Here is a 26,712-nt window from a genome sequence, read left to right as displayed (position 1 = left end):
CTAGCTTCAGCAACTCTGAAACTGATACCAATTTTAAATTAACTTTAATTATTGGAAAGAAAAGAATAGAAAAACTGAGTCATGAAAGCATGCTCATTTGAGCATTTCTCATTTTTCAGTTGGATCTTTTAAAACTAATTTCTCAATTCAAAAAGGACAATAGATTCATTAAACTGCTACAGCAAGATATAGTGATGAGTTCTTATGAGTACAGAAAGTTTACAATGATAATTTTTTAAACGTCAGTTGGAAATGACCTGTTTTACACAGAAAATTTTATCACATGTTTATAGACAAAATTTACATGCATACTTAGTCATTAAGTTATAACTAGCTTCCAGATTGCTGGGCTCTTAAAGCAAAGGCCAATGGTGGTTCAGAAATGATCTGTCAGACACATCCAGCTGTCTCTTTTATCTGCCACCCTCCCCCCATTTCTTCATGGCCTTTATATATTTTATTAAATAAATATTTTACTTCATCCATTTAAAAAATGCAAACAAAATATCTAATGATAGGGATAACAGTACCAACATGATATCAAGATAATTTTAAACGTACCTATAAAGATTTACCAGTCAAATACTGATCTCTATGTCTTGTACATGTTTAATCTGATTAATAGCATGTATCAATGCGAATGATAAATATTTAAGTATTTACTGTGTGGGTATTACTGGATCCATTGTGTGCTTGGGCCTAGATTGAAGAAGTAAATTGTGTACCAACTCTTATCACTTAGAAGCAGCAACATAAAAACAAGGCTACCATGTACAGTTATGTAACAGTTTGTGCACTGTACAACTCTAATGGATGCTATTTATAGACTACAATAAAGAGAATGACCCCTAGAGTTGTACACATAATTGACATGTGGAGATTTTGAGGCCACACTCAGGCTCCATGGGAAAGACTGTCACAATTAAATAGAGACAAGATTTGGGACTCACAGCATACATCTGCTATCCCTTACCTGGGAAAAGTGCATGGTTTCAGGATTTGCGAGCATGGAACCAATTTCCCATTTGTGTCACTTACTATTTGCCTGGCTTTCAGCAAGTTACTTTGCCCCTCTGTACAGGTTTATGTATAGTAAAAGAGAAAAAATGACCCTGCATCAAGACTAGCAAGGCTACAATTAGATGGAATCATATATTTCAAGTATCTGGCTTCCTGGTAATAGACAATGTTTAAATACATTCCCAAAACACCTTTATAGAATTATAAACTTTGCTTAGAAAACAACTAAATTCACTGGTACATACTCTACCTTGAAATCTATGAGTGGAACCTATCACTTATCATTGTTTGATGTGGTAATCATTCATTGAGCCACTTCCATGTTGTAGGGACTGTCATAGTCACTGGGGGAAAATGATTGCACTATGGGCTTATAGTCAAGCAATTTTCTGGACTTTATTTCTTCATCTTTAAAATATGGAAAGTTAGATGACATGTCCTTTAGAGCCTCTCCAATGACAAAATTCTATGAAGTGTTGTCTCTAAGTACATACTAAAGGAAAAGATATAAATTATGACCGCTTTCTCTTTTGACAGATTTGTGCACATATGTGTATTCCTTTCTCACTTTCCGCAGTACAAGGAGACCATGAATAATATATACTAAAAAGCTTTCAATCCTCTATTAACATCCTTGTAGAAGTATCATCAAAGGTTATATTTCAGTGGTGGAGAGTTTATTTGTATGTTAACATTTTAGATTTGTATTGCTTTGAAAGGTTAATTCAAAGAATGACATGTTAACTGCCCTGATTGCAGCCTTGTGATCATTTCTGTAATATCTAATGATTAAACTCATTGAAAAAAAGAAGAGAAAATAATGTTTGCTGGCTAAATAAAATATTACTGTTAAAAAAAAGAAATAGACACAAATTTTCTAACTTACAAATCAAATTGTTTTGTTTCACACCATAAAAAGTAAAATCTACGTTCTGAAACTCATTAGAAAGAATTTACATTTCATTCTCAGACTTTTGCCAGAAGATACCTTGAAATATCCATGTGCATTATTTCTCTGTCCTAGCCAAAGTGTTGTGCCTAGAGGCAAGTCTGTGGAGGGCTTTTCTACCACCCTTTCATAAATTCTGCAAAAAAGAAACATCAAAGAAGGAAGGTGAGTAGACAGTCATTTCTCAAAATCTTCCATTTCCTAAAATGAGGACACTACACTTACTTATTGCAGTCAATATGTAAAATCAAATGGGAAGCACTGATGGCTAAGGAGAGCTTGTGCCACTTGTCATCAGCCAAAATGTAAGGAAACACTTCTGTGTGAGGGCGGTGACTGCCTGAGCGGTAATGCAGTCTGACTTCATTCCGATGGCCACTACTTTCCAGTTCCAGGTACCTGCAGAGAGAAGAGCCACATGGGACACATTAAAAATAAAGTTCAAAAATAATTGAGGTGACCTCTGTCTACAGAAGGATGGAATAGATGTACTTTTCCTAGTTCTCCCACTGAGTACAACTAGACATCATATACAAAACAAACACAGAAGAATCTAGAAGATAGAGAAAAAAAGATATTCAGGATCCAAGGAACAATATGGTATTGAGTTCAATGGGTTTCCATTTTGTGTCATATATCCTAGACTCAGAGTTAAGAAGCCTACAATCTGGAAATATCAATGAATGTAGACCTAAAAAAATCCTCAAGATGAGCCTGCTTTCTCTAGCTGAAGGACAAAGAAAGGATCAGTCTAGCAAGACAGAAACTTATAGATAATAATCTCTCTGTTCCAGTCAAACATCACAGAAAAAACTGTGGCCCCATCCCAAACCATGCCAAACAAAAGCTAAGTGAGAAGCCTGTATTTCTACCCTGTTCAAGCAGAAATGAGGCACCTAACACCAGAATAGTGTCAGAGAAGGCCAAGTTGAGAGCCAAGAATTTTAACCCTGCCAGGCAGTAATGAGGTCCTCCATAGCACTAGTGAAGACCATACAATGAGGAGCCTGGACTTCCATCTCAACTTGGAAGTAATGAAGCACACTTCCCTTTCCCCATTGGGATAGTATCAAAGGAGGCCTACTGAGGAGTCAGGAATTTTATCATCATCCAGCAGTAATGAAACCACCCCGACCACAGTGGCAGCAGAAACCATATAGGAAGCTGGAACATCCCCCAACTCAGAAAAAAAAAGAAGCTTCCCCCTCAGCTGTCAACAAAGGCAAGTGGGGAATCTAGACTTCTGCCTCCACCTGGCAGTAACAAGATGGCACCCTCCCCCTGCCAAAGCAGTGTGAGAGAGAGCTGGCTAAAACAGGTGGGTTAAATGAGATTCAAGTCTCAGAACATGATACAAACATGTCCAGGTTTCAGTAAAAAATCATTCATTATACCAAGAACGAAAGAAATCTCCAACTGATTGAAAAAAGAAAAAGAACAGATATCAAGACTAAAATGATAAGGATGTTAGAATTACTGAACAAATATTTTAAAGCAGCATTGACAAAAACAATTACGAACAGACTTAAATGAAGAAAATATAGAATGTTTCGGAGAAAAAGAAAAATGGGAAAAAAATTTAAAACCAAATAGAAATTTCAGAACCAAAAAAATACAATAATGGAAATGAAAAGCTCAGTGGATAAGCTAAACAGCAGAATGGAAGTGACCGTGAAAAGAATCAGTTATCTGGAAGACAGAAAAAAAAGCATCCAATGTGACAAATAGAGAGTAGACAAAAAAGAAGATAGAAAAAAAAAGTTGAACAGACTTAAAGAGCTGTGAGATTATAACAAAAGATCTAACATTTGTATCACTAGCATCCAAGAAAGAGAGGAGAAAGGAGGCGAGCTTAAAAAACAATGTTGAAGAAATAATGGCTGAACACCTTCCAAATTTGGCAAGAGATATAAACTCACAGATTTAAGAATCTAAGGAAACTCTAAACAAGATAAAACAATTTTTAACTTCATATCAAGCCATATCATAATTAATCTTCTGAAAACTAAAAACAAAGAAAAATACTGAAAGTAGACAGAAAATCTTGCACATTAAGTGCAAGGAAAAAAATAGAGTAACAGTGTATTTCTCAGCAGAAACCAGGAAGCCATAAAGAAGTGGTAAAACATTTTTCATGTGACAAAAGCAAAAAGAGCTGTTTACATAGAATTGTATACCCAGCAAAAACATCCTTCAGGAATGAAGGAGAAATCAAGACATTCTCAGATAAAGGAAAACCAAGAGAATTTATCATGATAAGACCTACTTTAAAAGAACAGCAAAATAATGACCTCTAAACAGAAAGAAAAATATAAAATAAAAAGTTTTGGAACATCAGGAAGATAGAAAGAACACAGTATGTAAAAAAAAAAAAAAAAAAAAAAGGTAAATACAATGAGCTTTCCTCCTCCTCTTGAGTTTTCTAAAATGTGTTTGACAATTGAAGCAACAGCTCAAAACTGAAGCAAAAGAGTTTGTGTCCTAAATGTATGTTTTAAAAAATTTCAAGAAATTATATTATAAATGAGTGAGGGTAACGGAACATAAAGAGAGCTAAAATTTCTATACATCACTCAAACTGGTAAAATGACTATACGAGAAATCAGTTACAAGTTATGTATATATAATGGAATACCTACAACAACCACTTACAAAGCTATTCAAAGAGACACACTCATAGACACACAGATAAAATGAAATTGTAAAACAAGTAACCCATGGTAACAAAAAAAACAGAAAAATAAAACAAAGAGAGAACAAACATAAAATAAAAAATAAAGTGGCAGATAAACTCAAGCATATAAATAATTTTATTAAAAGTAAATAGTTTACAGGCATCAATTAAAAGAAAGAGATTAGCAGGAGGGATTAAAAACCATGACAATATTCTGTTGGTAAGTAACTCACTTCAAATATAACAGTCTAGGCAGTTTGAAAGTAAACAAATAGAAAATAATATATACTGAAACTATTAATCAAAGGAAAGCAGAAGTGGCTATATTAATTTCAGAAAAATATATTTCAGAGCAAAAAAATACCAAAGACAGACAGAGATGCCATAAAATGATGAAAAAAAATCAATCCATTAAGAAGACACAGCAGTTCTAAATATGTATTACCAAAAACACAGAAATGCAAAATATGTGAAGCAAAAACTGATAGAATTAAAAGAATAAATGGTTAATCCACAATTACAGTTGGAGACGTCAACACCCCTGTTTCAATAATTACTTGAACAACTAGCCAAAATATCAAGAATGTATAACTCAAAAATGCCATCAACCAACAGAATCTACTCAACATTTACAGAATATACCACCCAACAACGACACAACACACATTCCTTTCAAGTTCCCAAGGGATATATGCCAAGACAGACCATATCTTGAGCCATAAAATAAACTTCAACAAAACAACATTTAAAAAAATTTAAATCACTTAAAGAGTGTGCTTTCCAACCACAACAGAATACCACTGAAAATTAATAACCAGACAATCTCCAAATGCTTTGAAACTAAATATATTTCTAAATAATCCACATGTCAAAGAGGAAGTCTCAGGGAAATTTTTAAAAATACATAAAACTAAATTAAAATTAAATATCAAAATTTGCCAAAAAAAAAAAAACAGGAAAAGCAATACTTGAGAGAGAAATTTATAGCACTAAATGCATATATTAGAAAAGAAGATAAGTCCCAAATCAATAAGCTCCCACCTCAAGAGCAAAGAAAAGGAAGAGCAAAATAAACACAAATCAAGTGTAAATAAGGAATTAATAAAGAGCAGAAATCAATAAAATTTTAAAAATAGAGAAAAATCAATGAGCCACAAGTTGGTTCTTTGAAAAGTTCAATAAAATTAATGAACTAACAAAGAAAAAAAAGAAAAGATATCAATATTAAGAGATAAACATGAGATCTCATTACAGACCTTGCAGATATTGAAAGGTTAATATGGGAATACTAGACTCTAGACAAAAAATTGACAAATGGCACAAAATGAACCAATTCTTCAAAAACACAACTTACAGAATATGAAACAGATTACTTGTATAGTCCTATAATTTTTAAGAAAAGTGAACTCATAAATTTAAAACTCCAAAAAATTAAATCTCCAGGCTCAGATAGTTTCATTGCAGAATTTTCTCACATAATAAAGGAAGTCATAAGAATTCTACACAATCTCTTCCAGAAAGTAGCAGAGAGAAAAACTACTAAATTCATTTTATGTAGTTTATATTGCCCTGACACCAAAAAACAGTTAAAAATAGTACAAACAAGTGAAACCAAAGACAATATGCTTCCTGAGTATATACATAAAAACTGTTAACAAAATATTATCAAACAGAATTCAGCAATATATAAAAACAATGACACACCATAATCAAGTGGGGTTTATTCCAGGGATGCCAGGCTGGTTCAATATTTGAAAATCAATCCACTATACTGACTAACAAAGGAATGAAATTATTTTATCATATTGACTTATGCCGAAAAAGCATCTGACAAAATTCAACACCCATTCAAGATGAAACTCTCAAAAAAATGAGAACAGGAGAACTGTCTCAACCTAATAAAAAGCAACTATAAATAAACTACAGTTAACATCATACTTAATGGTGAAAGACCAGATGTTTTCTCCCTAACAACAGGAATAAGGCAAACCTCTCACTCCCAACCATTCTTATTCAATATAGTGCTGAAAGCTCTGGTCAGTGCAATAAGAAAAGAAAACAAAAGAAAGGAAAAGAAAAAATAAAGAAAAAAGAAAAGGAAAGGAAAGGAAAAGAAAGAAAAGGAATACAGAACAGAAAGGAAGAAGTTAGAAAGTCAATATTTGCAGATTACATTATTACTTACATAGAAAATCTCAATAAATCTAGAGGAGTTGGCACCATTCCTTCTGAAACTATTCCAAACAACAGAAAAAGAAGGATTCCTCCCTAACTTATTTGATGAGGCCAGCATCATCCTGATGTCAAAACCTGGCAGAGACACACACACACAAAAAGAAATTTCAGGCCAACATCCCTGATAAACAACGATGTGAAAATCCTCAATAAAAAACTAGCAAAGCAAATCCAGCAGCACATCAAAAAGCTTATCCACCATGATCAAGTTGGTTTCATCCCTGGGATGCAAGGCTGATTCAACATATGCATATCAATAAATGGAATTCATCACATAAACAGAACCAATGACAAAAAAAATATGATAATCTCAATAGATGCAGAAAAAGGCTTTGATAAAATTCAACACCTCTTTATGCTAAAAACACTCAATAAACTAGGTATGGATGTAACGTATCTCAAAATAATAAGAACTATTCATGACAAACCCATAGCCAATATCATACTGAATGGGCAAAAGCTGGAAGCATTCCCTTTGAAAACCAGCACAAAACAAGAATGTCGTCTCTCACAACTCTTATTCAACACAGTATTGGAAGTTCTGGCCAAGGCAATCAGGCAAGAGGAAGAAATAAAGTGTATTCAAATAGGAAGAAGGAAGGCAAATTGTTTTGTTTGCAGGTGATATGATTGTATACTTAGAAAACCCCATTGTCTCAGCCCCAAAACTCCTTAAGCTAATAAGCATCTTCAGCAAAGTCTCAGAATACAAAATCAATGTGCAAAGATCACAAGCATTCCTATACACCAATAACACAGAGCCAAATCATGAGTGAACTTCCATTCACAATTGCTACAAAGAGAATAAAATACCTATGAATACAACTTACAAGGGATGTGAAGGACCTCTTCAAGAAGAGCTACAAACCACTGCTGGAAATAAGAGAGGACACAAACAAATGGAAAAACATTCATGCTCATGGATAGGAAGAATCAATATCGTGAAAATGGCCATACTGCCCAAAGTAATGTATGGATTCAATGCTATTCCCATCAAGCTACCATTGACTTTTCTTCACAGAATTAGAAAAAAAACTACTTTAAATTTCATATGGAGCCAAAAAAGAGCCCGTATAAACAAGACAATCCTAAGCAAAAAGAATAAAGCTGGAGGCATCACGCTACCTCACTTCAAACTATACTATAGGCTACAGTAACCAAAACAGCTTGGCACTGGTACCAAAACAGATATATAGTCCAATGAAACAGAACAGAGGCCTCAGAAGTAACACCACATATCTACAACCATCTGATCTTTGACAAACCTGACCAAAACAAGCCATAGGGAAAGGATTCCCTATTTAATAAATGGTGCTGGAAAAACTGGCTAGCCATATGCAGAAAACTAAAACTGGATCCCTTCCTTACACCTTATACAAAAATTAACTCAAGATGGATGAAAGACTTAAATGTAAAACCCAAAACCATAAAAACCCTAGAAGAAAACCTAGGCAAGGCCATTCAGGACATAGGCATGGGCAAAGACTTCATGACTAATACACCAAAAGCAATGGCAACAAAAGCCACAATTAACAAATGGGATCTAATTAAAATAGAGAGCTTCTGCACAGCAAAAGAAACTATCATCAGAGTGAACAGGCAACCTACAGAATGGGAGAAAATTTTGGCATTCTATCCACCTGGCAAAGGGCTAATATCCAGAATCTACAAGGACCTTACATAAATTTACAAGAAAAAAACAGCTCCATCAAAAAGTGGATGAAAATAACAGACACTTTTCAAAAGAAGACATTTATGCAGCCGACAAACATATGAGAAAAAGCTCATATTGCTGGTCACTAGAGAAATGAAAATCAAAACCACAATGAGATACCATCTCATGCCAGTTAGAATGGCGATCATTGAAAAGTCAGGAAGCAACAGATTCTGGAGGGGATGTGAAGAAATAGGAACACTTTTACACTGTTGATGGAAGTGTAAATTAGTGCAACCTTTGTGGAAGACAGTGTGGCAATTCCTCAAGGATCTCGAACCAGAAATACCCTTTGACCCAGCAATCCCATTATTGGTTATATACCCAAAGGATTATAAAGCATTCTACTATAAAGACACAGGCACATGTATGTTTATTGTAGCACTATTTACAATAGCAAAGACTTGGAACCAACACAAATGCCCATCAATGATAGACTGGATAAAGAAAATGTGGCATATATACACCATGAATTGCTATGCAACCATAAAAAAGGATGAGTTCATGTCTTTTGCAGGGACATGGATGAAGCTGGAAACCACCATTCTCAGCAAACTAACACAGGAAGAGAAAACCAAACACTGCATGTTCTCACTCATAAGTGGGAGTTGAACAATAAGAACACATGGACACAGAGAGGAGAACATCACATACTGGGGCCTGTTGGGGGGAGGGGGCAGGATGAGGGAGAGTATTAGGACGAATACCTAATGCATGCAGGGCTTAAAACCTAGATGATGGGTTGATGGGAGCAGCAAACCACCATGGCACATGTACACCTATGTAACAAACCTGCACGTTCTGCACATGTATCCCAGAATTTAAAGTATATAAAAAAAACTATCAGAACCAATAAGTTAATTTGGCAAGGTCATAGGATACAATATGACATATAAAAATAATTATATTTCTACATACTAGCAATAAACACATGGATACCAAAATTAAAAATATAATTTACAATTACACAGAAAATTTAAAACTACTTAGGCATAATTCTAACAAAACATAAACAGGTCTTATATACTGAAAACAATATAATAGTGATGAAAGAAATAAAAAATCTAAATTAATGAATAAATATACCACATGCATAAATTGGAAGACTCAATAAAGAAGTCAATTCTCCCCATCGTGAATAAATGTTTAATATAATTCCTATCAAAATAATGGCAAAAAATTTAGCTATAGACAACATTATCCTAACATTTATATGGAAAGGCAAAAAATTTATATCAAAATTTATATGGAAGGACATTTAGGCTATTCAAACTGGAATAGCTGAAATAGTTTTGAAGAAGGAATAAAGTAGGAAGAATCAATCTACCCAATTTGAAGACATTATACAGTACAGTAATCAATACTGTGTAGTATGGGCAGAGGGATAGTCACATATCTCTTATAGACAGAGAATCAAGAATATACCCACACAAATATGACCAACTGATATTTTTACGAAAGAGCAAAGGTAATCCAATGGAGAAGAATCTAGCTTTTTCAAAAATGGTGCTGGAGCAACTGAACATCCAAATGTTAAGGGGAAAAAAAAAAAACGTTAATTTCAGTCTCACACCTCATGCCAAAACCATCTCAACATGGATCACAAACTTAAATATAAAATTTAAGACTTTTAGGACCAAAAAAAAGGATAAAATGTTATGGATTTAAGTCTACACAATGAGTTCTTAGAGTTGTCACCAAAAGCACTATCCATAAAAGGTAAAAATTGATAAACTGGACACCATCAAAAAGGGAAACTTTTGTGCATTTTAAGACCCTGTGAAAAGATGAAAAGACATGCTACAGTTTGGAAGAAAATATTTACAAATCAAATATCTGACAAAGGACTACTAGCTAGAATATAAAAGAACTCTCGAAACTCAGCAATTAAAAAAACAGTTGGAACATGGGGAGAACGGTATCATTATGGCACGTGGGAGGCAGGAATAGATTGCAGCTCCAACTTGGATGGACAGAGCAGTGTGTGGAGGCTTGCATGATGAATTTTAGCTCCAGATCGACTGCAAGAATAAACCAGGAATCCTGAGAGGACCCACGGACCCTCGGAAGGAAGCAGATTACTCCTGCAGGACACCAGAGACACCCTGAACACTGAGTGCTCCAATTGTGGAAATGGGAAAGGGAGTTCCTCTTCTCCCAAACACACACCCCCACTGGGGAAACTGAAGGTCTGTTTGAGGGACGAGTTTCCAAACTTACCGGGAGCTGAGTCAATCTAGAGAGCCCAGTGAAATACAAGGGTAGAGGAAGCAGTGGGAAAGGCCCTAGGAGCTCACTGGGTCCCCAAGCAGGCCATTCCTGCCTAGCACCACAGGGATCCTTTGGGAGGATGCCCAGAGGCATGGGGGAGGGCAGAAGGAAATCTCAAGCTGGCAGCAGGAAATCTCAAGCTGAACTTTGTAACAATTTAAACTGGGCAAGAAGCCGCCTGGCCAGAACTTGGAGGAGGGGACAAATATGGTGTGCAGACTCCATAGGTGGGGAAAGAACCAAAGCTCTGTTCTTTTGCAGCTGGGAGGTGGGTAGCCTGAAGCAAGTTCTTAAGTCCAGCTCACCCACCGCCTGGAAACAGACTTGGGGCTGTTGGGGCAGGGCACAGTGGGAGTGAGACTGCCCCTTTGGATTGTGTGGGAGTTCAGTGAGGCCTGTGACTGCCAGCTTTCCCCCACTTCCCTGACAACCTTAATGACTCAGCAGAGGCAGCCATAATCCTCCTAGGTTCACAACTCCATTGACCTGGGAACCTCACCCCCATCCCCCACAGCAGCCACAGCAAGACCTGCCCAAGGAGAGTCTGAGCTCAAACATGCCTAGTCCTGCCTCCACCTGATGGTCCTTCCCTACCCACCCTGGTAGCTGAAGACAAAGGACATACACTCTTGGGAGTTCTAGGGTCCTGCCCACTGCCGGTTCCTTTCCATACTGCCACAGCTGATGCTCTCTGGAAAGCACCACCTCCCAGCGGGAGTCCAACCAGCACAAAAATAGAGCACTAAGCCACCAAAGCTAAAAATCCTCACAGAGTCCATTTCACCCTGCTGCCACCTCCACCAGAACGGGTGCTGGTACCCACAGCTGAGAGACCCATAGACAATTCACATCACAGGACTCCGTGCAAACAATCCCCAGTCCAGCTCAGAGCTGGGTAGACTTGCTGGGTGGCTAGACCCAGAAGAGAGATAACAATCACTGCAGCTTCACAGGAAGCCACATCCATAGGAAAAGGGGTAGAGTACTACATCAAAGGAATACCCTGTGGGAAAAAGAATCTGAACAACCGTCTTCAGCCCTAGACCTTCCCTCTGACAGAGCCTACCTAAATGAGAAGACACCAGAAAACCAACTTTGATAACATGAGAAAACAAGGCTCTTCAACACCCCCCAAAAATCACACTAGTTCACCAACAATGGATCCAAACCAAGAAGAAATCCCTGACTTACCTGAAAAAAAATTCAGGAGGTTAGTTATTAATCTAATCAGAGAGGCACCAGAGAAAGGCAAAGCCCAATGCAAGGAAATCCAAAAAAAGATACAAGAAGTGAAGGGAGAAATATTCAAGGAAATAGATAGCATTAAAAAAAAATCAAAACTTCAGGAAACATTGGATGTATTTATGGAAATGCAAAATGCTTTGGAAAGTCTCAGTAATAGAATTGAACAAGTAGAAGAAAGAAATTCAGAGCTCAAAGACAAAGTCTTCAAATTAACCCAATCCAACAAAGACAAAGAAAGAAGAATGAGAAAATATGAACAAAGCCTCCAAGAAGTCCGGATTATGTTAAACCACCAAACCTAAAAATAATTGTGTTCTTGAGGAAGAAGAGAATTCTAAAAGCTTGGAAAACATATTTGGGGGAAAAACTGAGGAAAAAATCCCTGGCCTTGCTAGAGACCTAGACATCCAAATACAAGAAGCACAAACAACACCTGGGAAATTCATCACAAAAAGATCATCGCCTAGGCAAATTGTCATCAGGTTATCTAAAGTTAAGACGAAGGAGAGAATCTTAAGAGCTGTGAGAAAAAAGCACCAGGTAACCTATAAAGGAAAACCTATCAGATTAACAGCAAATTTCTCAGCAGAAACCCTGTAAGCTAGAAGGGTTGGGGCCCTATCTTCAGCCTTCTCAAACAAAACAATTATCAGCCAAGAATTTTGTATCTGGTGAAACTAAGCATCATAAATGAAGGAAAGATACAGTGTTTTTGAGACCAAGAAATGTTGAGAGAATTCATCACTACCAAGCCACCACTACAAGTACGGCTAAAAGGAGCTCTAAATTTTGAAACAAATACTGGAAAAACATCAAAACAGAACCTCTTTAAAGCATAAATCACACAGGACCTATAAAACAAAAATACAATGTAAAAATCAAAAACAAAAAACAACAACAACAACAAAAAAGCCAAAGTACACAGGCAACAAAGAGCATAATGAATGTAATGGCACCTCACATTTCAATACTAACATTGAATGTAAATGGCCTAAATCCTCCACATAAGAGATACAGAACCACTAAATGGATAAGAACTCACCAACCAACTCTCTGCTGCCTTCAGGAGACTCACCTAACACATAAGGACTCACATAAACTTAAAGCTGTGAAAAAAAAAAAAGGCATTTTATGCAACCTGGACACAAAAAGCCAGCAGGGGTAGCTATTCTTCTATCAGAAAAAACAAACTTTAAAGCAATAGCAGTTAAGAGACAAAAAGGGACATTATATAATGGTAAAAGGCCTTGTCCAACAGGAAAATATCACAATCCTGAATATATATGCACCTAACACTGGAGCTCCCAAATTTATAAAACAATTACTAATGACTTAAGGAGATCGACAATAAGAAGAAAGTTCAAGTAGATAAATATCCACACACACACATATATATAGTATTCCGTCATATATATATGAAGTATATATAGCCATAAAAAGGCATGAATTAATGGCATTTGCAGTAATCTGGATGGGATTGGAGACTATTATTCTAAGTTAAGTAACTCAGGAATGGAAAGCCAAACATCCTATGTTCTCACTGATATGTGGGAGATAAGCTATGAGGACACAAAGGCATAAGAACAATACAATGGACTTTGGGGACTTGTGGGGAAGCCTAGGAGGGGGCTGAAGCATAAAAGACTATAAATAGGGTACAGTGTATACTGCTCGGTATATAGCTCCTGCAATAATTCATAGGAGATGTGATGGTGTCTTGGACCAGGGTAGTAATGGTAGATTGGTGGGGAGTTGTTTAATTTTGCATACATTTGGAAAATAGAGCTGATAGAATTTGCTGATATGGAATTTTGAAAAACAAAACTAAAAAACAAAATAGTCAAGTTCTAGCTTTTGACTCCAATGTTTTGTACTTGAGCAAATGGAAGACAAGAGATGCCACTGATTGAGATGGAGATTGTAAGAAGAGCAAGTTTAGATAAGGTGAATCAAGTATTTAAATTTAGATATGTTCTATTTAAGGTACCTAATGAACATTCAAGAGGACATATAGAAAGGACAGCTAGATCTGTAAGTCTGAGGTGAACGGAGGTCCATATGGGCATGAGAATATGGGGGTAACGGGCATATAGACCACATTGAAAGCCAGGAAGGCATAGGGATTCCCTAGGGAATTATTATAGATTTAAAAAGGCACTTTGACATTTTGAGGAAGCAGCAAAGGAAACCAGGGTGGCCAGGGAAACTACAGAAGAAAAAAGTGAGAGTGGTGTCTCATAGGCCCAGTGATGAGGATGATGCCTCAAAAAAGAGGGAATGATCAACTGTATCAAATGCCATTGACGGGTCAAGTAAGATGAAGACTTAATCTCTGGATTTAGCAAAAATCAGAGATTATGCTATTTCAGAAAACTTTTTAGGGGACCCTAAAGCTATTTCAGAAAACTTTTTCGGGGAGAAAGCTGACTTGAAGTAGGTTCAAGAGACAATGGGCAAAGAGAAGAAAGAGACAATAAATGGAGACACTTTGAAAGAAATGGGAAGGCAAATGCTGAGAGATATGTCAAGAGATTTTTCTTTATTTTTACTGGTGAGAAATACTGTACATGCTTATATGCTGCTGGGGATAACCCTGTAAAAAAAGGAAATTAGCCAAAATTGAAAGAGAAAAGAAACTGGAATAAAAATGAAGCCATAAAGTAAAACACAGATTAACTTTACATTTTAACTACATAAAAATTAAATTTTTTTCAATGGAAAAGACACCATAAATAAACAACAAATGACATTCTATAAGACAAAATAAAGTACATAATACATCAGAGGTTAATATCCACAATATATGAAGTGCATCTATAAGTCAGTAAGAAAAATCAACTAGATGGATTTTTTTATTGACTTATATATCTGTCAATCAGATTAGCAAAAATTAAGCAGATTAATAATATCCAGTGTCAATCATAATGTGGGGAAATATGCACTCTGATACATGATTTGCAGCAACATAAATTGACAAAAGCTTTTTTGAAAGGCAGCTTGGTGAAGCTATCAACACCGTAAATGTGCATACTCTTTAAATGAGCAATTCCAAATCTAAAAATCTATCCTACTCAAATAATAGTACAAATTAGCAATGACATATGTAGAAGGTGCTCACAGAAGATGTATTTAAAATGGTGAAAAACTGATAAAATTCCAATTATTCATTCATATAGAATATGTAATACATTCATATTCTAGAACACTAGGCCACTCTACAAAAGAATGAGGTTCTGACATGAAACAATACCATAGTGTACTATTAAGTAAACAAAAAAGCTGTCTATAAACACATTTTGTTTAACAAAACTCTGTATGTGTATGTGTGTGTCTGTAAATATATAACATATGAAGTAAATTGATATTTTAAGATAAAAAAGAAAAAGGTAAACCACCAGTCAAGAATATAAATTATTTAGAAATTACAAAGAATGAATAAAATACCAACTTGTTTGTTTTATCCAAAAGACACCAACCAGAGAGTCCCTTTTATCTTCTTATTTAGCAGCAAGTATTCATCATTTAATCAATTCAACTAGTGAGTTCTATAATAATAAAGTGTGTTTGCATTTTTAAACAATAACATTAGCAAACGCATCATCCTATTGCGAAATACCTGTCAGTTCTCAACATAATGAGGCAAGAACCCAATTGTTGCTATCATGTCCCCACTTTTAGAAATTATTAGAAATAGCACCTGTATTGAATTCCTAAACCCAAGCCACTAAAAGTAGCCTTTAGTAACAATGAGGGTGATGCTATACCCTACAAACAAGAACAGCTCTTAGGGAGTTAAATTATTTCAGCAAAAGTTACATTTTCATTAGCATAATTCACTCAGGTTTTTTAAAATTAAATAGATAAGTAATCCATCAAAAATTTGTGAGTAGAAAAATAAGTAATGATATAAAATACTTAGAAGTGTACCTGACACTTGGTTAGTACTCAATAACATTAGCTATCATTAATAGAAAGGAAGACATGTCAAAAGGAATCAATCCATAATTCAATTCTGATAGTTTTGAAACAGAATGTCTTAAAATCAGTCACCATTAAGATGTACAAAACCATATGAATACATGAAACTACTGAAAATATGATAATTGTATAGTTGTAAGTTTTTATAACAAACCCTGGCATACTTTGATCAATCATTTTTCTAAATACAGTCGTATTCACTTCAGGAAGTCCACTGTTCCCCACTGGATGGAGTCTCAGTAGGATACAGCCCTGGCTCCCCGCATTGTCCCCTTCCTGCCTCCCTACCAAGGCTCAGCATGGCAGGGTGGTTGAACATCTAAACCCTAAAGCCAGATCACTGGGTTCACATCCAGGCACCCCTCATAGTGACAGTAAGCTACTTCACCCCTATGTGTTTCATCTGGTTAATCCACTCTATAATAGTACTTGCCTCATTGGAGTTTTGTGAGGATTTGAATGAGTTGATTTAAGAAAGCACTCAGAACAATACTCAGTACATACAAAATACTCAGGAACAGTAGTAGATGTCAGCTATCATTTTCATTTCAAAAAGGAAAGGGCTCAAATCTTCCCACTGTCTTCCCTTGGTATCATTAGGGCAAGACCATGAGACACCCTTCCAACAGACATGCTTTCCAGAGACAGAATCTGATGCGGCACAGCAAGGAAGGGAGGACAGGTAGTACCTCCCTGTGCAGGCGACAGCAGCACCCTAGTCAGTTATGCTAAGGTCACTGTGCATTTTGCTTCCTGTTTGCTCACCCATCAGGATACCTCTCGTTATTTTCTAGCTCTAATTCTGGTGTACCAGCCTCCCATTAGTTCTGTAAACTGCCCTCTCATCTGCAACCTCCCCAGATCACCTTTCAACCAAGAGTTCTAACCAACACATTAAAATTGTGACTACTGGGAAAATACATAATTGGAATAAAATGTAGCAACATTGTAAACATAATTGTTTGAGTGACAGAACTATGAGTAATTTTTAACCTTATTTTTATTACCCTTTATCTTCCCTTTTGTCTTTAATGAGCACTTACTACCTTAAACTGAAAATCGCATTATAAATCCCAGGAAGATAATTTGTCACACTTGAACATATCTTGTCTCCCTGATTTGTTATTCAGAATTTTGAGAGTTAGCTGGAATCAGAAATAAAGTTCACCTTTTATAGTAATTTATGCCCTTGTTATTCAAATATCCTTTGCATTGGCAGAAATATAAACTAATTTAAGATTAGGTTTCTGAGAAATAGGCAACGGTGGCAGGGCATCATTCATTTTAACAACCCCCTTCATCACTCAAGACCAAAGGATAAAAATAGGGTGTCTCATATGACAAAAAGGTTGCACACAACATGAAATGAGAATTTTTTCTGCTGCCTTAAGTTAAGCCTAAATAGGAAAATTATCAGATAATCTCAGTACATTAAACTACAGCCCAGATACAAATTAGTCACCTAAAGAAAAGCCACATGTACTTCTAGTGCCAAATATATTATCAGTGTAGCTTATGGATGGTACAATTGCAAAGTATTTACATGCATAGGCTTTGGAATTGAAAACACAGCTCAGCCTCTCACTACTACCTGTGACCTAGGTAGATCATCTAACCTCTCAATGCCTCAGTTTCCTCACCTGTTCAAGAAGATTCAATGTGATAATCCATACTAAGCAAGATGCCTGAAACATAGTAAGCACTCAGTAAATGACAACTATTTTTATTATTAGTCAATAATCCCAATTAGGCATCATTTATAAGGTCCAGATTCTTAAGGCTGATTCTGTGAATAACGAGCAATTTAAATATGTTTTTTTAAGTGCAAGAATGCAGAAGCCAGGAAATAAACAAGGCAAAAACAGATTAATCCACTCTAGTGGATTCATCCAACTAGTGGATAGCACTGGTATTGCGGGGACTCTAGTATAACTAATGAAATAAAAAGAGTGAACTACCGTGGTAGAGCCAAAATTATTGTGAGTTAGGTGGCTTTCCTCATTTATTATAGAAAATTGGCTGTTTCATCTTGCCACTTTTAGTGATTCCCTCACATGTTAAGGGAGATGGGAGAGCAAGTAGAAAACAGTGCATTTTTTGGCATCCCTTATTAGAAACATTTTTCTGATATTTTTGTTCACTCATTTATTTTAATGGTATTTGTTCATTTGCAAGACAGTATAATGCAGCAATTTAAGAGGACTCAGAGTCTCTTAATCCTGTCTCCACAGTTTACTAACTGTGATAACAGGCAAGATAAAAATTCTCTCTAAGCTTCTGTTTCCCCCCTCCCCATCCAAAGAGGATAATAAGAGTTGTAAACGTCTATGATTATTTTAACAATTAAATGAACTAAAAGTTGTAAGTGCTTACTTTGCACAATTCTTAGTAAAGAGTAAGCACTCCATACATGTCATTATTGTGACTTATATTTCCTATGATACAATTATACATTCTATTAAAATATCAGCAAAATTTCAGGATGGGTTTTAACTTAATTAAGTATGAATCTCATGAACGGAAAGTGTTTTAACAAGAATCTACCCAAATAATGGTGCTTAAATCTCATCTACGATATTCCTGTCAAAATGATTATCTAGTTTGAATATATCCAGTGACCAAAAATCATGACTTCCAGACACAGACCATTTCATTTTTAATTTTAAATATTTTTTCTTACATTAAAGCCTAAAGAAAAGAGGTGTCTTAATAATAACGTTTTAGTTTAATTATTCCAACAAACATTTACTATGGTACTGAGAATCTGTCAATAAACAAGGCTAAACAACACTGTAGCTTAAAGACCCTCAGTAATAAACACATCATTAAGTGAAAATTAGGTTTAGTTGTTTCAAAACTAATAATAACATTACTATAAAAGTCTTGTTACAAGAAAAGGAATGCAGCCAAATCACTGAGGATAACAAAACTTTTTCATGAATAATATAGCTAGGAGCCAAAATTGTACACCAATAGATAAGATCAGTCACAAATTGAATTAATTCATAATTGAAGCCCTAGCATCCAACATGATGGCTTGAATAACAACCTATCTTATTACCCTACATAACTGCGCTTAATGTAAAATAAAAGGAAAAAATGGCCACTTGTAAATTACAGGTAACTTATTACTCTTAATGATGAGGCCAGCAAAACACAAAGAAATCCTAAGAAACAACATTTGGAGCTATGATTCTGGAGATAAGAATTAAGTGGCATTGCATACATTTTTCAAACACCAGTTTTCAAAAGGTCCTATGTGAATATTAACACAGGTATTTAAAAAAGAAAGAAAAGGTATAATAAAGCACTGATAATAAGTGGGGTACTCCATGGCACAGGGGTAGCCAAAAGAGTTAAGGAGTTAAAACAAGCCACTGGATAAAGGGTAGTATCTGCTTAATGCTTAGCTTTCTCATTATCTCAACTCAGTTGTGACTGAAACCAAACAGGTAGAAATTAGAGAAAGACATGGAGACAAAGAATTCAAAGAAGTGGCAGGCTCAAGGAACATGAGCCTTCCCTATTGTATCAAGGATGGTCATAAAAGCATACTGTTGTAAGGTTGGGGACCCACTGGGGAGTATGGGCTGCTTCAATGATCTGAAAATGCACATAGTAAGAGTGCAAAAAATCTGGCTGGCTCACAAATTTTACAAAGGTTTCATAGATTCTATAAAGTCTTTTTACGGGCTTCCAAATAAGTATTTCTGAATAATAGGAAATAAAAGCAGAAAGAGTGAAGGCTTATGGCTAGTTGCAAAAGACCTGACAACTTGTGTATATACATAAATATATAATTTTTCTGATATAAAATAATAGGTTGCAATTAGACAAAATTTCAGAAAATACACAAAAGGATGATGTAGAAAATTAAAATCATTAATGGTCTGGCTGGTCAGTTTTGTATGTATCCTTTGCAATCTTTTTCATTTAACTGAATATAACTTTGTCTTTCAATGTCAATAAAGTAAACCCACATCCTTTTAAATGGATGTGTGGTATTTTACAGTATAGCTGTATCATAATTTATTTAATATCTAATTTCCTATTAGTTCCTACATTTTCATTCTTAATAAAAATATTTAATACATGTTTCTTTGTGTATCTGTACAATTATTTTCTTAGAATAAATTATTAGAAATAAAATTGCCAGTTCAAATGGCATTACATTTCAAAGGGATTTATGTTATATTTACCTTCTCATTTATTTCATTCAACAAACACTTTTTGAATGTCTATTTTGTTCTAGGCTCTGTTCTAGGAACATAGGAATATAGAAGTAAACCAAAATGGTAAAAAACAGCAGCCTCAAATAAAGTTAATATGTAAAATATATAGGTTGTGTGGTGATAAAAATCTATAGAAAAAGTTAAAGTAGGAAAGGAGAATACAGACTATGAGGGGATGATATTTAACACAGGATGACCAAGGAAAGTTTCATTAAGAAAGTGATGTCTAGTGTAACCCTGAAAGAGAACCATCACCCTGAGGCAGTGGCCTACCTCATAAGTTCAACAAATACCAAACAAGCCTGAGTGGCAAGAGTGGAATGAGCAAAGGACAGAATAGTAGGAAATTAGGCCAGAAAGGTAAGAAAAGGCAGGTAGGAAGATCATTTAGGGCCTAAGAAGCTAATAAAATAACTTTGGCAGCAGGTAGAAAGCCACCAGATAGTTCTTTGAATTGAATTTCAGTATAATCAACTTGACTGCAGTGTCAGAAACTCACTATATGGAGAAAGAGGAGTTGCAAGGGTTAAAGCAAGATGAGTTTGGAGGCTACTGCTAGTGGTGGCTTGGACAAGGTAGGGTGGTGAAAAGGGTCAACTCTGGCGATGTTTTAAAGGGAGAGCAATAAATATTTTCTCAAGATTAACGTGCAAGTGAGAGATACTGAAATCAAGAAACACTTCAAGGATTTTAGCCTGAACATGTGGAAGAAAGTAGCTACCATTTATTGAGAGGAGATGGAGAAGACTCAGGTTTGAGAATGAGTAAGCTTGAAGAGAGTGACAAATTTGACTTCTAATATGCATAGTTTGATATTCAAATTAAATATCCAAAGATATTTATATATCTAATGAAGGTGCAGTTGGGCCACTGGATACATGAATCTGGAGTCCACAGGCAAAGATCAAGACTAGAAAAAATAGGAAATCATTGTTTCATAGAGATGGGATTTAAAGCTATTAGGATGAGATCATCTAGGAAGTGACTAGACACTGCGTAATGAGGAGGTCTGAGCATCAAGCCTTGGAACAGTCCTACATTGAGATGTCAGGGGTGTGGGGAGGAATGCATTAATGGACTAAGCAGTAAATCCAGAAGAAGGCAAGCTGTGAAGGCCAAGTAAAGAAAGTGTTTGGAAGGAGCAAATACTCAACCTAACTACCTAACGAAATGATGCTCAAAGTCCAACAGAATGACGATTCAGAATTGCAAAATGGATTTAGCAACATGGACATCAGTGGTTACCCTGATTTTTAAAAAAAGTTAATGAAATAGAGAGAGCAAAGCCTCATTGGAGTAGGTTCAATAATAAATGATAGGATGGGAATTGGAGACAGCTAAAAGGAACAGAGAAGGCAGTAGATTACCAGTTTCAAAGGTTATATGCAAATGGAGAAAGTCATGCTGCCAAATTAATCACTAAAGTCATTGTAGACCAAGAGTATAACAGATGACTCATCCACACATTTCATCAGCAATTGGTAATCACTGCTTTTCCATGTGTATACACACACACAAACACACACACACACATATATTCCTATGTCCAACCATCTCATGAAACACTCATGTAATAACCTTTCAGTCAATTCTCGTAGGTTTATTAGTAGACAATTTTAATAATAGCAAATATTTGGCTTAGAAAATTTATATTTATATAACTATTTAAACACCCTACTTTAGCCTTGTTGTTTTATATATTAAATGCACTTCTGGAGTTCATCTGAAGAATTTTAGTAAGAATGTTAGTGTCTCTATTCATACTTTACACTGCCTTATACTTGTGTATGTGTGTGCATGTGTGCACATGTAGTTGTTCCATACTCAGATTTTGGAATCAGGATTAACATCACTCTGAGAAGTGAACTAAGAAGCATTTCTTTTCTTTTCCACACTCAGGAACAAAGTATATAGCATAAGTATCTGTTCCTTGAAGGTCTGAAAAACTCAATATTAAAAAAATAAAGCTAAGGTCTAATGACTTTAGGATGAAAAGATGAAAAGATCCAATTCTTTGACAAATTTTTATTCCATCATTCCTAAGTGGAATGATGGAACAAAATCATTCAATCAAATTTTCATATGTATTAGTATGAGGTATAAGAATTTGAAATAAATATCACTATTTTTACTGGTGGATAACATGACTATGTGCATAGAAAAAGCAAAATATTCTACAAATAAACTATAGAATTAAATAAATTTAACAGGCTCACTGGATAAAACATCAGTGTGCAAAATCCAACTGTATTGCTAACAAATAGAAAATAAAATTTCAAATGATGCCAATTAAAATAACATCAAAATGTCAAATATCCAGGAATTAATTTAACAGAAAATATGTAACAACTCTACAAAATGCCTATGAAACAATACTGAAAGAAATTAATGTTCTCTAATGTAAATATGTAAGTCATCCTTCAAATTTATGTATTTGGGATTTAATGAAATCTGAAACAAAATTTAAGCTGATTCTGAAATTATAAGGAAATGTAAAAAATACAAGTACATATATAACATAATCTTGAAAAAAGCAAACTTTGGAGAACTTATGCTACCACATCTAAAATTATTAAAAAGGTATCGTAATTAAATTGTGTAATATTGGCACATGAATAAAAAAGTAGACTAATGGAACTATATAGATAGTTTAGAAACAGGTTCACACAAATAGGGTAACCTGATTGTAGCAAAGGCATTGTAATGCATAGAGAAAAAAACCAGCTGTTTAAAAAACTGTGAGGGATCAGTTGGCTACTCATATTGGGGAAAAAAGAACTTTGCAAATGATTTCCACTTTTTTTTTTTTTTCTTTTTTGAGACGGAGTCTTGCTCTGTCACCCAGGCTGGAGTGCAGTGGCAGGATCTCAGCTCACTGCAACCTCCGCCTCCTGGGTTCAACTGATTCTCCTGACTCAGCCTCCCGAGTAGCTAGGACTACAGGCGTGTGTCACCACGCCCGGCTAATTTTTTGTATTTTTAGTAGAGACTGGGTTTTGCCGTGTTAGCCAGGATGGTCTCAATCTCCTGACCTTGTGATTAGCGAGCCTCGGCCTCCCAAAGTGCTGGGATTACAGGCGTGAGCCACCGTGCCTGGCCCGATTTCCACTTCTTATTTATCACCTATGCGTATGACCTTTGTGCAATACAGTAAGATCACATTTCCTGAAAACTCAAGGCATCAGTTTGGAGATCAGATTCATTATACCCCAATCTTGATGGCAGCTGCAAACCAGTTCTGCCTCTAGTACCTGCTGCAACTCAAGGGATGTTAATGATATTTGAGAAAAATAAAGAAGTATAACCTTTCACTAATTCTCCAAGTTGGTGTTCATTGAAGTATGGTAGGTTGAGAAAGGGTCAACAGCCCTCTTTCCTTCTTTCCAAAACTCTCCCATCTTACTACCACTTTATAATATATTATTTTATTCTAACGTCCAAAATGGTTATAATTTTTCCACTGAATACAGATCAGTATATTAGAGAGAAAAAATAAGAGTTTGATCATTTAAATATAAATACTAGTGGTCCTATTCTGAAGGGTTTTCAGGTGTGTAGGGCGGATGATGTATTTAATATAGCTAAGTTATGAAATACATTTTATTCCAAGGCATTTATTAACTGGAGTGTCACCTTACTTTAACTAAAAGATGAAACTCTTACGCAAGAGTTATTTGTAAAGGATCAAATAAAATATGAATTTCTTTCTACATTATGTTTAAACGTTATTCTACTTTCTACAGAGAGGAAGTGGAGTAAAGTGGATCTGTGAAACCATCTGTCATAGGTATTAGTGGTCAAGTAGAGTTCAAAAATATAGAAATTGAATTTAATTGCATTTAATCACCAAATCCTCAGAATACATTTGCTCTGATATGAAAAGATATAGAAATATACAGACACATTAATTCCACAAAGGAATAACATGCTCATTGAGGAATCATTAGTTACTTAGTCATTTGGCATATAAGACACTACTGTACTTAATTTTACTTTAAAATATGGTAAAATGTCACATTTTAGTTCTGAATTTGGTTACTCAAGTCAATCTCTTAATTTTGTGAAAAAAATAAAATTCATCTTTTCTGGATGTAGTTTTACCTGTTAGAGAGGTTTAAGTCAGCTCTGCTTGAAGTTAAAGGGAAGAACTTCACGATATCTTAAAATCCAATCTATACATAAACTAAATACTACTATGAGTGGAGACGAGAGAGAGAGAAAGAGAGTGTTCCCAAGAGAATACGCTAATCTTCTCTTCAATTTCCAGATACCTAAGTGGTTTTACAAGCCTATGAAGGGATGACTGCAATTGCACGCTTTCAAATAACAAAGAATTTTTAGGAAGAAAATAATATTCCCCAAATGGTAGCTTTTCATCTTCATCTTTACCTAAAAATGATCCATGATACTTTCAGGGATATGTCCATCTGGAGTGAGTAAGTGATTCTCAAAGCCCCTCAATGCCCTAAGATTCTATGCAGTATTTCATCTGGCTTCCAACCTTTCTCTTAAGTTAACAGTTTGCTGTCCTAAGATGCTAAAAATCAATAGAAATTATTTAGACCAATAACGCTTGGCCTGTGTAGGAATTTTCAGCAGCTTTATAGGTAACATATTCTGAAAGTATGGGCAGCAATAAAGGAAAAGCACTGATGCATGGAAGACAGCTAGAAGTTCTAGGCAGACGGTATTTGAAAGAGAGAACAAAGTCATGTGGCAGAGAGTAAGCTGTCAACATTGCATCATCTGCTTTCTGACATGCTTCATGGACCATCATGTCTCCCCTGTTGTTCAGTATAAATAAGAGCCAAGGAAGAAGGCAACAGGATTCATAGGCTACCCACTGAGGTGACATTTTGATTGTTGTGAGCATATTACCTCTGGAGTTCCCAACTGAAATGGTTACAGAACATCCCTAACTAGAGGAAACAGAACCAACCTCACCCTAAATTGTAGCTATTATAGAAATGCCAAAATGCTAGAAATCTTACTGTCAAGTTTTGCCATTAACTTTTTATGGAGAGGCAGTTTGAAAAATTAAAAGACAAAATAGTTACCCAATAATGTAGACCATGATTTATTTACATTGCCTCAACTTTTCAGTAGGTCATGGTGATGCTGTTGAAATAAAGAAGTAAATTGTGTGAAAGATTTCTGACTAAAAACTTTTAGTATAAGTTAAAAAGCCCAACAGAGAAAAATATATTATTATCATTATTACTATTATCGTCAGAGCACTATAAAACAATAGTGCTAATCCGGTCATTAGAGTTTTTGAGCTTTGAAGAAAGCAGAAAGCTCACGGTGCTGCTCTAAAATAAGCAGTTGAGAAGTTGTCAAGATAATAGTTAGGACAATGGGCTGTGACACCAAGTAGCCTGGTTCCAATGTTGATTCTGCCACTTATTGCAACATCGGACATAAGACTACATCTCTCAGGGTCCCATTTCCTTGTCTAAGATAGGAATAATAATGGTACCTACCTCCAAGATTTTTGCAATGAGCATTTAATGAGATTAATCCATGTAAGGAATTTAGGGAACGGCCTGACACAGGGTAGGCACTTAAAGTGTTAACCCTAGCAAATGAAGGGAAAACATTTCCATGCACCTAAGAAGTCAGCCAGCTACCACAAGACCTGATATAAGCAGATGCTTTGTACTTCTCACTCAGTCATTTAGTTGACAAATATTTATTAGCCATCTATATGAGATGTACTGCACCAGGCACAGAGGATACAGAAAAAAAAAAAAGAGACAAAGTCCAGCTACTCAAGGAACTTCTCATTTCATCACTTTGTCATTTTCTTGAATCAACATTCCCCAGGATAGTATAAAGTCTTCCCTTTTCGTATCTAGAGTTCCTGTACTTCTGCCAATCTTTGTTTTATATCACAAGGCATGTTTGCACTGTTTTCGTATTTATCAGTTCATATTACTCTACATTATTGAATCCACTTACAAATGGAGAGTTTAAAATAAGCACAATTTTTCTTAATGTGATTGAGCAAAACTCCTGCAATAGATCTTGAATTCTGATAAATCAGAGGTTCAAAAGATTCTGTTGTGTATTTATTTCGGTTACTGGCTAGTGGAAAACAATGAGGTTTATTTTTAAATGAATAAAACATACACTTTAACCAACTATAAACATTCAAAAAAAACGAGGCTCCATTTCACTTATTGCTTACCAATAACTAACTGAAATAAAAAATTTGAAAAGCCATAAACAGAAGAGTCATGTCAGGATAAATGTAAATGCCTTTTAGCAAAATACACCTCCAATATATCATATACATACTCTGATTGTGTTTTCATAAAGGTGTGTGATACATCAGTTCAATATGTGCAATACTGTATATAAAGCTATCAAGAGAAAGGTAGAAAAACTAAGC

General features: G+C 35.4%; 1 protein-coding gene across 4 annotated transcripts in view; it reads right to left on the bottom strand.

Annotated features, from left to right (window-relative positions):
• Window positions 1-26,712, bottom strand: part of LOC105470100 (neural EGFL like 2) — a 435,684-nt gene that overhangs the window by 269,666 nt on the left and 139,306 nt on the right. For all 4 annotated transcript variants that reach the window (XM_071071837.1, XM_071071835.1, XM_011721849.2 and 1 more), the window contains exons 5-6: window positions 2,195-2,368; window positions 2,009-2,105 (exon numbers count right to left, since the gene is read on the bottom strand). In XM_071071837.1, the coding sequence (XP_070927938.1) occupies window positions 2,009-2,105; window positions 2,195-2,368 (271 nt within the window). The remainder of the gene's footprint in view (window positions 1-2,008; window positions 2,106-2,194; window positions 2,369-26,712) is intronic.

Source organism: Macaca nemestrina, chromosome 10, assembly GCF_043159975.1.
Source record: "Macaca nemestrina isolate mMacNem1 chromosome 10, mMacNem.hap1, whole genome shotgun sequence".
Classification (NCBI taxonomy): domain Eukaryota; kingdom Metazoa; phylum Chordata; class Mammalia; order Primates; family Cercopithecidae; genus Macaca; species Macaca nemestrina.
This window is presented reverse-complemented; position numbering and strand designations above follow the sequence as displayed.